Source organism: Schistocerca cancellata, chromosome 4 (assembly GCF_023864275.1).
Source record: "Schistocerca cancellata isolate TAMUIC-IGC-003103 chromosome 4, iqSchCanc2.1, whole genome shotgun sequence".
Taxonomy (NCBI): Eukaryota; Metazoa; Arthropoda; class Insecta; order Orthoptera; family Acrididae; genus Schistocerca; species Schistocerca cancellata.
Window position 1 is genome coordinate 77,735,738 of NC_064629.1, and position 15,355 is coordinate 77,751,092.

At 45.1% G+C, this 15,355-nt stretch overlaps 1 protein-coding gene across 1 annotated transcript in view; it reads left to right on the forward strand.

Annotated features, from left to right (window-relative positions):
- The window catches only part of LOC126184858 (heat shock 70 kDa protein 14-like), a 232,727-nt gene that overhangs the window by 88,030 nt on the left and 129,342 nt on the right, over positions 1–15,355 (forward strand). Inside the window, exon 4 of the mRNA XM_049927472.1 lies at positions 9,390–9,588. Coding sequence (XP_049783429.1) covers positions 9,390–9,588 — 199 coding nt within the window. The remainder of the gene's footprint in view (positions 1–9,389; positions 9,589–15,355) is intronic.

The following is a 15,355-nucleotide window of genomic DNA, read 5'->3' on the forward strand; positions in this document are numbered from 1 at the left end:
TACATTCCACCACCAATGAGATGCTTTAAATGCTTACGGTTTGGACACACGTCTTCCCACTCCACAGCTATCACCTCTGTGGTGACTGTGGGCGCCCCCCTCCATGAGGGGAGTGCCTGTGGTCCCCCGCCTGTGTGCATCAGTTGTAATGCGCAGCATCCTCCACACTCGCCAGCATGCCTGGTGTATGTGAAAGAATGACGGATTCAAGAGTACAAGACTTTAGATCGACTTACCTACACCGAGGCTTGTCGAAAGTATGACCGGCTCCATCCTGTGCCTCTAACGTCTGCTTTTGCTTCAGTTACGTCCACTCCCCCTTGTACCCCCTCCTCTTCCAAGCCCCGCCCAAATTGCCCCACACCTTCCCCCTCCCCTCACTCTCCCCCTTACCCTCCCCATCAGTACCCATACCCACCCCTTTGGGTGCTACTCCCCCTCCCCCTCCAGAGAAGCGCTCCCCTTCTTCGGCAGCTGATGGTACTGGAGCTCCCTCCCGGGACTCCTCTTCCCGGCACCCCCTGAAAGGCGATCTGCAGCTCCACATAGGCCGCACGATCTGCGGCTGGTGGGGGCCGCTATTGCCAGGTGTAATTCTGTGTCCTACTGCACTGCAGTCTGCCCATCTGTTCCATCACAAGAGAAGCAGCAGAAACACAAGAACAAGGGAACAAGCGCAAAGCCCCTCCGGTACCCCCCTGATGTGCCACCTTCTCCTCCTCCAGCCAATGAACCAACAGTCCGACCCCACCTATATGGACATTACTCCATCCTTATCGGTGACGGATGGCGACTCGGTGGTGTGACCGGCTCCGGTCCCTTCGCTTCCCATTTGGACTCCAGCTTGAGAATCCTCCAGTGGAATTGTAATGGTTATTTGCGTCGCCTCGTGGAGTTGCAGCCCCTTCTTTCCTCCTACCCTGCTGCTTGTATTGTTCTCCAAGAGACCCCTTTTGTCAATTCTTACTCACCCACCCTTCATGGGTTCCATGCTTTCTGTTGAAACCGGATTGGCCCCTTGCGGGCTTCTGGTGGTGTTTGCACCTTGGTGCGCAGAGACATTTTTGGTAAATGGGTTCCCCTTCATACCACTCTGGAAGCAATTGCTGTCAGGGTCGATCTGACCACTCCAATCACAATCTGTAATCTCTACCTCCTGCCTGACAGGCCACCCACATCCATTGCCCTAACCACCCTTCTTCAACAACTCCCTTCTCCCTCCCTGCTTGTTGGGGACTTAAATGCCCACAACCCTCTTTGGGGTAGTCACCCGACTACTGCCCTGGGGAGGACAGTTGAATCTGTTCTGGCAGCGCTTGACCTGTGTAACACCGGTACTCCCACAGAATTTAGTGTGGCACACGGCACTTTCTCTTCCATTGGCCTCACCATCTGCAGTCCCAGCCTTCTTCCCTCCATTCAGTGGGGTGTCCACGATGACTTATGTGACAGCGATCATTACCCGATTGTTTTGACCTTCCTTCAGTATGTCTTGCTCCGTCACCCAGGTGGGCCTTCTCTAAAGCTGATTGGGGTGCCTTCTCCTCTGCTACCATCTCACCTGTACTACCACACAGTAGTATTGATGAGTCTACACAGACTTTAACTGCCGCCATTCTTGCCACAGCTGTTTCAGCCATCCCTTCTTCCTCGGAGTTCCCCCCTCCCCTGTCGGATGATGGTCCCATAGTGGACTCTGGAAATTGCTGCAATCAAATTTCAGAAACGGATTTGCTGGTAATGGTATGTATCTGCCATAGGACCGCAAACCTGCTCTTCACAAGACTGGGCAAAACTCAGGCGAATTTTTGGCTATTGTCCCGTTGCAGGAATTTCTGTGCATGGTGTTGTCCTTACCCATCTGTACTTTGTCGCAGAGTGTTTCACTCAACACTTTGCCCAAGCCTCTGCGTCGACTCAGTATCTGCCCTCATTCCTCCTCCTCCTCCTCCTCAAACAGCGCTCGTATCGACTGCCTTTGTCTTTCATTTCTCACTGCCCCATTTAGTGAGTGGGAATTCGTCAGCACCCTCGCCCTTCATCCTGACACGTCTCCTCGACCGGATTGGGTACATAACCAAATGCTCCAACACTTATCGGTGGCTGGCCACCGTCGTATACTGACCCTTTTCGACCATCTGTGGAGTGAGGGGGTATTTCCTATCCAGTGGCAGGAAAGCATTGTTATTCCGGTGTTGAAGCATGGGCAGCCACCTTTTCAGTTGGATAGCTACTGTCCAATTAGCCTTACCAACACCCTCTGCAAGCTTGTTGAACGCCTGGTGAGTTGGCGGCTGTTTTGGATCCTCGAATTCTGCAACCTTTTTTCATCGACTCGAGGTGGTTTCTGCCGTGGCCGCTCTACATTGGATAATTTAGTCCACCTGGAGTCTGCTATCCGGTCGGCTTTTGCCCATTGGCAACACCTCATTGCAGTCTTCTTTGACCTGCATAAAGCCTACGGCACCAGCTGGTGCCACCACATCCTCACCACCCTTCACGACTGGGGCCTTTGTGGTGCTCTGCTGCCCATTTTTATCCATAACTTTCTTTCTTGTTGCTCTTTCCAGGTCCAAGTTGGTTCCTCGTATAGCACTTCCCATCGGCAAGAAAATGGGGTTCCACAGAGTTCTGCACTGAGCGTCCCTCTTTTTTTCATTGCCATTAATGGACTGGTGGTGGCTGCTGGGCCAACAGTGTTCGCGTCTTTGTATGCTGATGACTTTTGTACGTATGTCGCTTCCTCTGTCGTGGGCGCTGCAGAACGCCGTCTACAGGGGGGCAATCTACCGGGCGCAATCTTGGGCTCTCTCCCGTGGCTTTCAGTTTTCGGTGGCCAAATTGTATGTCACGTATTTCTGCCGTCGCCATATAGTCCATCCTCATCCGGACCTGTTCCTTGATGGCCAATCCCTCGAGGTGGTGGTGGACACCCGTCGCTTCTTGGGTCTGGTCTTCGATGTCCGGTTGACACGGCTCCCTCGTCTTCGCCAGCTGAAGAGGATGTGCTGGTTATGTCTCAATGTTCTCAGATGTCTGTGCGATACCACATGAGGTGCAGACCACTCTATTCTCCTGCGATTGTACAAAGCACTGGCCCAGTCTTGTTTAGACTACGGGAGTCTTGTCTATGGTTTTGTGTCACCTTCGACATTGCAGATTCTAGATCCCATCCACCATTGTGGGGTCCGACTTGCGACTGGTGCCTTCCGGACTAGCCCCGTGATTAGTCTTCTCACAGAGGCAGGGGATTCCACTTCTGCAAGTTTTGCACCAACAACAGCTGATATCTTATGCGCTCCACATTCGCTGCACCCCAAAACACCCTAATTATGGTTTCCTTTCTCCAGACACTCCAGTGGTGTAACTCAAGAAAAATAAAATACACTATACCTGTCCATCCCTGGCCAGCACCACTGCTTCCACAACCCACCACTTCACAGCCTCTGTACCTTAGAGGCCCCAGTGACCCCAGGTCGCTATAGTATCGAGCACATGTGTGACCACATTGACGTAATCACTAATATGTTGGCCACTACTGACCTTAAGCAGCTAGTTGTTTCTGGGTAGAATCATGTTCTGTGCCAAGTTTATTCCCTAGGTGGCACAAATTGCAGATCCCCTAAATCGACTATGCAAGAAGGGTGTCAAATTTGTGTGGTTGACCACCTGCCAATTGGCATATCAGAACATTAAGGACAGTTTCAAGGTGGCATTGTGTCTGACATTATATGCATTGGACCTGCCCTTGACACTCGAGACAGACACTTCCCGATATGGTATAGCGGTTGTTTTGTCTCGTAAGGTGTCGGGTAGTAGTGAATGGCCAGTTGCTTTCACCTCTGAAATGTAGACTGTATGGCAGCAAATTACACCTGTTGAGCGACTGCAAAGCTCAAAGCCTTGATTTTGTTGTTTGTGCATTGTTATAAACTCCTGGAAAAGATGATGCACTGTCTGCAGAACTGGGCATTGTTTTTGATTGGGTATCAATTGAAATCCACTTTCACCCAACTCACCAATGTGAACACCCCACCCCCACTTCCTCTTGGTGCCAATGTGCAGTTCAACCACAAGGAAACAGTTTGTTTTCCCTGGACCAACATCCACAATAAATCCTGGTTGAATTCCTTCTGACTACACGTGAGGTATCCACTGTGTTGTTTCACGATCCTGTCCTGTTGAAAGTTTTGTCTGAGGTACTGGAGAGGTGGCCAGAGAATGTTTTTTGAGCCTTACTCATCTAGCCTTTCACAATTATTTCATGTTATGCTACTGATTCAATGCTACAAATGATGTTTTAATGTTGGCTGCAGAGGATGTTTTAATGTTGGCTGCAGAGGACTCTCGAAAACCTGGTCATCATTCTATCCTCGCTCTGTCCCCGCATCCTCCAGCTCCGTTGTGCTTGTCATTGGTGGGGACATGTATGGAGGCACTAGCCCCACAGCACGTGTACTGGCCCAACATCAATGCAGACATTGAATGATGCGCATACGGCTCGTGTCATGCCTGATCTCTCAATCACTTGTCCCACGGTCAGGGTTTCTCATTGTGGCCCCATCCTGATAACTTGTCGGAGAAGGTCCTCGTTGATTTTACCGTGACATTTCAGGTTGTTATGTGGCTTTTGGTGGTGGCCACCCTCTCAAAACTTCCCTTATGTGGCGTGGATGCTGTTCATTACCACCATTTCTACCACTTATGCCCTCATGATGGTATTCTACCTTGAGGGAGTGCCACTTATTCCCTGGTGTTGGATAATTAGCCCCCATTTACGTAGATGCAGCTTTAGGCTTTCTGTGGCTGTAATGCGATCACCACCCTGTTTCACCTTGCTCCTAATGGGGAGATTGAGCAGATGGTCCATACATTTAAAACACAGCTGCTGAAGACCTTGCAGACATCATCTGGCTGAAATACTGCATTTGAGTTGGTATTGTACACCATTAGACCTCCTGCATCCTGTGCTGTGTGCCAAACCTGCATACAGGCCTGCCTGTGGGTGGAATGCCTGTCTGGGCATGCATATGCAGTTGGTGTCTGGGATGGATCCAAGGGGTCATCATTGGTGACAGAGAGCATCAGTGGCTTGATGTTAAGGCCAGACATGACTGTCTGACCCACCAACACGAAACAGCTCTGGCTGTGACCACAGTCGCATTGGGCACCCTGTCGTCACTTCCGATGCTCAGGCTGGAACTAAGATGACCGCCACCTGTGCCTCATGTCCCTTCTCACTGGAGGATGGTTGAGAGGATCACAGTGTGTGCGCTTGTGGAGGTGGGGGACCAGTCCCTCTGTCCTGACCTTCCATCACTCTTGTTGTAACTGTGCAGTCTGCTGCCTCTGCTACCCATGCAGTCCTCGGGCCTGGGTTGGTGTCGTAAGAATGAACAAGAAGTAATAATTGCCTTTTGCGACTTTTTTTTTTCATTTGAAATGGCTGATATGATTACATATTACATGTGTTTAATAAGAATGAATCTTTCACTTTACATTGGAGTGTATATGTGATGAAATTTTCCTTCAGATTAAAACTTTTCACTTGACTGAATCTCAGACTTGAACCTATGCCTTTCGTAGTCAATACTTCTACTCCCTGAGCTGTATGACCACAGGTGCAGTGTCTCTCTCACAGTTTGTCTGTGAATACCTATCTGCTCATTCACATGCTGTAATAGTTAATTTCTGTACCTCGTGCTATTTCTATTGAATTTATTTAAATTTACGTAATACACATTTATGGGAAGAAACGTGGAGAACTGCGGGATGAACCACTTAAAGTTTCCAATATTCATTTTCATCAATTTGTCACAATTTCTCACAATGTCTACCAGATCACATGTGTAGCCTCTGACTTTATCAGAGCTTCAGTCACTCACCCCAGATGGTTGAGGAATATTCCATAGTAAATTTGTAAGGATATCACAGTTTTCCAATATTTTACTAATAAACTGAAGCCCACCATGGACTATGATCATGATGGGACCTTCAGATTATTGCTTTGCTTTGCAGTTGTTATCCCCCATGTGACTTGCCGTGAAATGCTTGTTACTGACATAACTCTGGTTAAATATCTGAGATGAATCTGTCTTTTTAAGTATGGGTACAGTAATGAATCAAATAATTACCTTGGGAACTCACTGAATTCAAGCATAATTTATCTGTTCAACAAACAGTTATGATCAGGAGTGGTTTTAGATTTGTACATCAAAAACTGTATAGGGAGTGTAAAGAATAAGATGCAGTTACCAAAAGTGTGTGTAAGGCTTCACTGATGGAATGTGGTGGTTAGTGATCAAGAATGCTGTACTTGTATTTTGGAGGAAAGTTGTTTGGATCCCAGTCCAGCCAGCCTGACTTAGGTTTCCTGTGGTCCCCCAAATTCATTTTAGTTGTATACATCCAAGTATACGATGGAATGGTTGTTGACACCATCTTTGGCCAAATAAACTAATACTCCACCTTTTATGACACAGAGGGGTGATGACTTTTTAAACTTTCCATTCTTTACAGTAGAGCTCACCAATGCTGCTACTAAACTAAATTCACAGAGATTTTTCTTTTGTTAGAAAGTAGTGCAAACTTGTTTTTCAGTTAGCAAATTTGTTTCTTGATTAAATGTATTAAGCTACTCTAAGAAATGTATCAAACTTCTTTGCTCCAAAGTAGAATAATTGTAATTACATTTTATACTGTCTAGTGTGATAAGAGTTGTAACTTGTGTGTGTGTGTGTGTGTGTGTGTTTGTGTGTGTGTGTGTGTGTGTGTACACAACTTCAGTAGGCAATACAGCTTACTCAGACAGCACTGATCACTGTCCACCCTACCTTAGACATTATTTTTCCTTCTTTTCTTTATCTTTGTCTGAAAACATGGTTGACTGGATTTCCATTATTCACTAATTGCTAGTATAAGCATAAAAACTACAGACAGAAGCTACAGACACTATTAAGAAAAGATACTAAGAGCACTGACCTTCAGGCACTTATATATGTTGTCTGATAGTTGTTTTCAGAAATATGTAGCAGTATATTTACTCATATTATTATGATTCTTTGTTTGCCAGTTATGTATTAATACTGTCTGTTTCATGTTTTTCTTCTAATACAACTAGTTTATAAACTGACAGTAGGATCTTAACTACTTAATTTGGGCATCATAGGAGATATTCCTCAGAGTATAAATTGTATCATTCGACACTCCATTCTTAATACTATACCTGCATTGTTAGATTGTGAGTAGTAATTACTTAAAATGATTCTGTTGTTCAACACACTAGCTGGAAAAAATTGCAACATACCTCTGTTGTAATTAATCCAGAGACTGACAAAGGTGTTATGCACAATCCAGTAACAACAGTGTGACCACTGCCTATGTTTGAAATCAGCATGAATAACCACTCACAAACAGCAGATGGCAGCGCCAGCAGGGGAGGGTATATAAAGTGTGTTGGGAACATGGAAAACATTGCAGTCGTTATAATGTGGAAACAGAGCGGTTTATCTGACTTCCAGAAGGACATGATCATTGACTTTCAGGCCAAGGGTGGAAGAATTTCCAAAACAGCTAAGTTATGAAACTGTTTGTGTGCCACTGTGTTTAAAGTATACCGTGCATGGTAAAATAGGTGCTATACAAAACCAGCACAACGGTAGCTATAATGCACTACGGGCCAGAGATGACAGGGGTGAATGACAGCTGCGTAGATATGTATGGGTGAGCATCAGACTGCCCAGATAAACCCATGGGCTACCAAAAATGTCTCATCAATGACCATTCAGCAAACATTGCTGTGTATGGTTCTCCGCAGCAGGTGCCTGGTTTGTGCACTCTTGCTGACTGGTGTTCATCGGCAACAAAGACTGGAATTAGCTCGCCAGCACTGCAGCTGGATGTCCACTGGGTGGTGACAGGTTGCCTTTTCAGATGAATCATGTTTTATGCTCCATTGGACAGCTGGCCATTGGTGTGCACGGTGTGAATCATCTGAAAGCAAAGGGGTCCAGGCTGGAGGAGGGAGCTTTATGGTCTGGGGAATATTTTCAAGGCATTACCTGAATTATCTTGTCATTCTGAAAGGCACAGATGATTGATATAAGTATGCATCTAGCCTTGGTTACCATGTTCACTTATACATGCAGTTCGTTTTTTCCTTCACACAATGGCATTTACCAGCAGGACAAGGTAATGTGTCACAGAGCTCACAGTGTATGTGTGTGGTATGAAGAGCACCAGGATGAATTTACTGTACCCCCCTGGCCACCAGACCCTCTGTATTTAAACCCGGTCGATAATCTGTGGGACCACCTCGATCGAGCTGTTCTCGCGGTGGATTCTCAAGAGAAACCTGTCACATTCTGGCCATGGCACTGGAGTCTGCATGGCTCCATATCCGTGTTGTTACCCTCCAGAACTTCACTATCACTATTCCTGCATGTCTCGCAGTGGTCTATGCAGCAAAAGGTGGTTATTCAGGCTTTCGACTGATGGTCACATTAATGTGACTGGACAGTGTATATGTAACATGTCAAAATTACAATCTTACTTTGGTTGCTATCTTTGCGAGCAATCTGTACAGAATTGGATCCTGACAAGGCAGCCAATTTGAAGAAGTTTTGGGGTCATGAGCTTTTAAAATTTTATACACAATTTTTGTGCAGGATAAAAAGACATAGCCACCAAAGAGTGGCTACAGATTTTATCAGGTAGTGCTATGGTTAAATACATCCATCCTGTATTATCACAGATATACTTCTATCTTCTAAATGCTTTGACATGTTTTGCTTGGTAGAAGCTGTCAAGCGGGAATATGATTGCTGAAATAGAGAGAATGATTTGGTCTCGGTGACTTTTCACTCATTATTTCACACTGTCCTATTACACAAAATGATTAAACTGTTAGACTTTTCCTTTTGAACACGTAACTAATAAGTACTCTCACAGTGGAATCAATATTTTGCAGTAATAAAACTCTTCGGCCCATTCACAAAATGTTTCTGCCCCTAAAGAAAATGAATTACAAATTTTTGATGCAGGTACCGAACTAATCTATGGGTAGCTTTTCTGATTCTGTAACTTTCGAGGAATTTGGTGGTAGAACAAAGTAATTTACAGGAATACTTATGTTGCGAATGCAAGATCCTGCTTTTAATGGGGTCGCATGCCAATTTAACAAGTTTTCCAGTGCTGCATCATATTTGTACTGTGAGTTTTTTTAAGTGTTTCAAATTATTTGATGGAAAAGAATAAGCTGTAGGCATTGACTCTACTGACGACCAGCCAGCTAGCTGTCAATCAACAATAAATATAGGGTTTGTATACAAATATGAAGCTTGTGGTTTGGTAATAATGTAAAGCATTTCTTTATTTTTTATTTGTTACAGGGTTTGCTTCCACTTGTGTACCTCCAGATACAGATCTGCGCACAGTCCTGTGTGTCCCCTTAAATTTTTCGAAGTGTAGTCGTCAGGCACTGGCACGTGCAGCTGAAGATGCAGGATTCGATGTTCTGCAAGTAATTAGTGAACCTATAGCAGCCTTGCTTGCTCAAGGCTATGGTGTGGAGTCCCCAGATGAGAGAGGGTGAGTGCTGTAATGCAGTATGTTATTCTTGGTGTCAGTGATAAGTTATGAAACAATCTGCACGATCTTCAGCAACTAAATGAGGTGTTCAACATTGTTAACATATATTTTAGGGCGAGTATACTGCTCATTATTGAAATTGTTGTTTCCACTATTGACTAGCCTACATAAGATTGGAGGAATGCATGTTTTCTCCTGAGACTTTACTCTGAGGGCTTTGGCCCCAAAACACTGCATAGCATGTGCACATAGGCTGATGTTTTCATCAATAGAGCTGATAAACATTCCACAGTGATACGTTTCAGTGCTGTTTTTTGTGGGTTACATTTCTCCAAATAAATTATTAATGTCTTATTAACAGATGAAACTTTTATGTTAAGATGTCAGTGGTTCAGTTTGTTGAGGAAATCTGCATAAATAGCAGTAAAATATTATTTTATAGTGAAGTGTATATGAGAAAGACATGTTGATTGTTGTTACATGAGCCCACATCAGTTGCTTTATCTTTTGACCCCGAGGTCAATGATCCTGCATGATCTAGACTACGGTCAGATTGCTCATTATTAGGTGTTCCAATTTAACGCAGATGATGGATCTCCTCGGGGAAATAACAATCAGATCATAAAGGAAGTCCTTTGGATATCCCATATGTTTACTGTGGGAAGGTCTCGTCTGAGATACAGAAGCAGTTCTGCAGCCATCTGTTTAGTGCAATGGTTACAGCTGGTTGTAAGTAATGCTTGTCATCATCTTAGTTCCTTTTGGTGGTGAATAGGGCTACTTCACTCGTCTAATGGAATCACAGTTCACAATTTGTTATTTCATGCCCAGTATTGATTGGAATCCTTGGTTTGGAGCCAGGTAGATTTAAACAAGAGGCTCCATTGATTTTTTGGTGATCTTGGGTGCAGATTTCTTGACTTATCTGTATTGGATGTACAATTTTAAAGTGCCTCCCTGAATTGGTTAGGCATGCAGTACCCGCAGAAAGGATTTCCTTCAATAGCGCAATATGTATAGTTTCATCTTTTCTTTTCTTTTTTTTTTAATTAGATAAATTACTTTGTAAGCCTGTTTACCTTTAGATGTTAAACACCAAAGAGCCATGATCACTTCACATGTATTTCATATTGAGGAGATCAAATAGCCATGTAAGTCAACTGTGAAAATGAAAACTGAATATTAGGTAACTGGACAAGTATTCAAGGCAAGATCACTGAATTACTGTGACTTGCTTAAACAGCATTGCTTGTGTAGCAAGTGGAACAGAAAATTGGGTAAAACTAGAAACAAAATCTTAAATTCTGACTGGAATATATATGTGACAAGTCTCTTTTTGTGTAATGAGATAAATGCAGTCAATGATAGATAATTTGGGTCAAGTTAAGGCTTAAAGGTGGGCCAAAATTTCTTACTAAAACTATCTATTGGTGACACACTACATCAGTTGAGATGGCATGGAATGCTACGGAAGATTTGTGGAAAAATATTTCTGATAAATTACCTAATCGTGTTTTAGCCATAGGAGAGGTTCCTGTTTGCCAGCCATGCATGACACAGATGGCAGGGATGGCGGTTCTAGTGAAATTGTACTAAATATCGTATCTGAAAATTATCTTGGACAGCCAACTAAGTAGAATACATACACTGTAAGTATACAATGTATGCTGTCAATAAAAAAATGTGAACTTTTCAATTCAGTGAAAATAAGTGGATGAATCAACAAACACAGAGCTACAGCAGCATCGTTGATCAGTGGTGTTGAATGAAAATTTGTGCATGATGTGTCAATAAAATGACAACAAACTATCTGAGCAACATCTGGGAAGGAGAATATTGATTAATGGGAGAAATTCACAAGCCTTGTCAGAAACATGCTGGTTGAGTTTGTGTGATGAGATGTAGTGAGATGTGGGGAAGGACCCACCAAGGTTCAATGACAATATTACTCATTTAGCCCCTGAGGGCTCACAACTCTCTTGTCAGTACCTACCTGCTTGGCTACCATGGGGCCCCATGCTTTGCAGCATTACTTCGTTTCTGTCCTGCAAGCTTATACTTCCACTATCCCTTTCTCCCTCTGCTTCTCCATTGTATGGTTTTCTTGATGCAGACCCAGCTCAGATCTCGTTTGTGACTGGGATTAGAGTTTCCGATTTTTTTTTTTTTGTTTTCTACAACTTTTCATTAAGTAAAGACATAGTTCCCGTTGTTAGGTTTGACCTGCCATCAGTTTTCAGATTCTCCAGAAGTGCTTACCATGCAGGGAAGGTCATCCAATGCAGTGTGAGCTCCACCTTTGTGCCTTTCCATCTTTGTACTCTTCACTTCAATAAGGTAATACACCCAGAACCCAGCATGGTGGCCATCCTGTCATGGTGGTCATCAAATAGCTGCACAGTGGTAGCCTCCTGGCCACGTGGTTATCATATTGTTGGTGCCTGAGCTGAGAACTTCCCATGTATGCCAAGGTTTATGTGCATGTGCCCATTGTGACTGGGACACGGGAACTCCGAGCAACGGATTACTGGCCACATAGCCATTTTCTGAGGCTGGGTGGCGCGCATGGCAAGAGCCCCCATTCGAAGTTATCTTCCGCTGGTAGCTGTATGATTCCAGCAGTCTCTATGGAAGGAAAGTACTATTTAAGTGCAGAGAGATATGACCATAAAATGTTTCCTTCCATAGGGCTAAGTGGCAAGCAGAGAAATATCCTCCCCCCCCTTCTCCCCAATAATTAGTTTGCTCAAGGACTGATGGGGATTCCTTCTTGGCCACAGAACCCTTCTTCTTTGTAGAGAACATAGAAGTCAAGCTTGGGGAAGTGGCAGCCATTTCTAAAATGAAAAGTGGGTCAATTTTGATCAAAACAGTATCCTCTGCCCAATCACGGGTGCTACTAGCTCTTAACAAGGTGGGTGACATACCGGTGACTGTCACTCCCCGTAATAGTCTAAATATGGTTCAGGGCATTATTTTCACAGAGACCTGCTCTTACAATCTGATGCTGAGCTACGCACCAACTTGGAGTGCCAGGGTGTACACTTTGTTAGTCATGTACATTGGGGACCAAAGGACAACAGTGTCACTACCAGTGCCTTCATGTTGGCCTTTGATGGTGATTCATTACCTGAAAAGGTCAGGGTGACATTATACCGAAGTGATGTGAAACAAAGCGTCACTCCCATGGATGCCTGCCCAGATGGACTCTCAGCCATGTTGACTGGGATGCTTTTGCCTCTTTTGTTGCCCTTGGCTCCCCACTGCATGGAGATATTGATGAGGCTGTCCAGAATACAACTACAACCATTATTTGAGCAGCTGTTTTTGGCGATTCCCTGTTCCTTCTGTGCACCCCGACAGAAGACAATACCTGGATGGTCATCAGAAATTGCAGAGGCCATTAGAGATCGTAGGCGAGCTCTCCAGCACCATAAGTGGCACCCATCGATGGAGCACATTATTACCTTTCAGTGGCTCCATGCCTGGGTCTGCCACCCAATAAAACGATGGAAACAAGAATGCTAGGAACAGTACGCTTCAACCATCAGACCATGAACCTTCCCTTCATAGGTTTGAGCCAAGGTCAGATGTATCTACAGATACCAGACACCTGCAGGTGTTACGTTGAATGGTGCCATCTACACTAACACAGACGCCACATTTTTCTCTGCATTGTGCTAGAGCCTCTGAGTCTGAGAACTGTCAACCCTTTTTTGTGTCCTAAAACAGTGGGTAGAGCAAAAGCAGTTATCTTTTACTGCACACCACCTGGATCCATATAATGCTCCATTCAGTGAGTGGGGATTTGTCAGTGTCCTAGCCCACTGCCCCAGGATCGGACCACATCCTCAACCAGATGATCAAGCACCTATCTGTGGATTGTCAGTGTCATATCCTTGCCATCATTAACTGCATCCTGGAGTGAGGGTGACTTCCCATTGCAACAGCGACAAATCATCATCATCCCAGTACTGAAACAGGGCAAACACCCTCTAGAGATGAATAGTTATTACCCAGTTAGTCTCACCAGTGTTCTCTGCAAGTTGTTTGAATGCATGGTGAGCTGGCGGCTGTGTTGGCTCCTTGAGTCTCGGGGTCTTCTGCCTCCATCCCAGGGCGGTTTTTGCCGAGGTGACTCTATACTTAAAATCTGGATTGCCTGGAGTCTGTCATCCAAACAGCTTTTGTCCAATATCAACACCTTATAGCCATCTTCTTCGACCTGAAAAAGGCTTAAGACACCACATCCTAGCTACTGTACACATCTTATCCCACCATACTTTGCAGGTTCAACTTGCTGCTTCCCATAGTACCACCCCCACCCCCCTCCCCTCCTCCCCCAATCCGACGAGAGAATGGGGTACCACAGGGCTCTGTTAGTATGGATGTCGTTGAACATCGGCTGCAAGGTGCCATAGGAAAGGTGCAGTCATGGGACCTCACCCATGGCTTTCACTTTACAGTGTCGAAACTCATGTTATGCACTTCTGTCAACATTGTAGTGTTCACCCACAACCAGAACTTTACCTCAGCAGCCAACTACTGAATGTGGTGGGAATGTTTTGGTTTTTTGGACTGGTCTTGGATTCTAAGTTGACGTGGATTCCCCATCTATGCCAGATTGATCGAAAGTGTTAGCTGCACCTTAATACTCTTCGCTGCCTGAGTAACACCAACTGGGATGCAGATCGTACTACCTTTCCACAGCTTTACAAAGCCCTGGTAAAATCCCGTCGAAACACCGGAATCCATCCCCCGCAACAGCAGTCCAGATCAAGGATTACAATCGCAATCCACATTCTGTCTCTCCTCTCTGAACTCCAGTTGTTTCCTCTATCACCTCTCCTCCAGGCCCATTCACTACACATTCATGGTGCATCCCTCAGCCACAGCGTTGTCTTGATCTGAAAGACTCGGTTCCTTCCTAGGCCGTCTGCCACCAATTTTTAGCCATTCTTGGCATATTGTGGGGTTCAGAAGTAGTCTGTACTGATGACTTAATGGGTGCTGGTCACGTGGGTTTGCTTATACTTGCATGGGGCACTGAACTGCGCTCCCTGCCAAATGGTTGTAATGTTTTCACTGCGGAGTTGGTAGCCATCTCTCGTGCTCTTGAACATATCAGTTTCTGCACCGGTGGATCCTCTCTCATCTTCAGCAACTCCTTGTGCAGTTTGCATCTCTTGACCAATGTTACCTTCACCATCCCTTGGTAATTGCTATCCAGGGTTCCCTGTATGTCTGGACCCCAGGCCACATCAGGATCCTGGGAAATGAACTTGCTGGTAGCCTGGCCAAACTGGCTACCTGTAAACTGATTTGTGATGTTGGTATTCCAGTAATGAACCTCTGATCAGTATTATGCCATGAAGGTTAAGGAATCTGGAATGGCTCACTCTGACTTTGCCAAACAAAGTAGGGCGATGAAGGAGACTACAAATCTGTGGAGGTCCTTCATGTGGGCCTCTCTCAAAGACTTGATCGTCCTTTTGCTGGCTGCGTATTGGCCATACTTGGCTAACTCTTGGTCATCTCTTCCGTCACAAAGACCCACCCCTCTGTCATTGTGGTTCCCATTTGCTGGTGGTCCACATTTTGCTGGACTGTCCGAACTTAGCCACCATGCGGTGGGCTCTTAATCTCCCTCACTCGCTGTCTCTGGTGTTAGGAGACAATGCCTCAGTGGCTGACTTAGTTTTACATTTTATTCTTGAAGGGAGCTTTCACCGCTCTCTTCAAGGTAGGTCCACTTACCCATATTGGC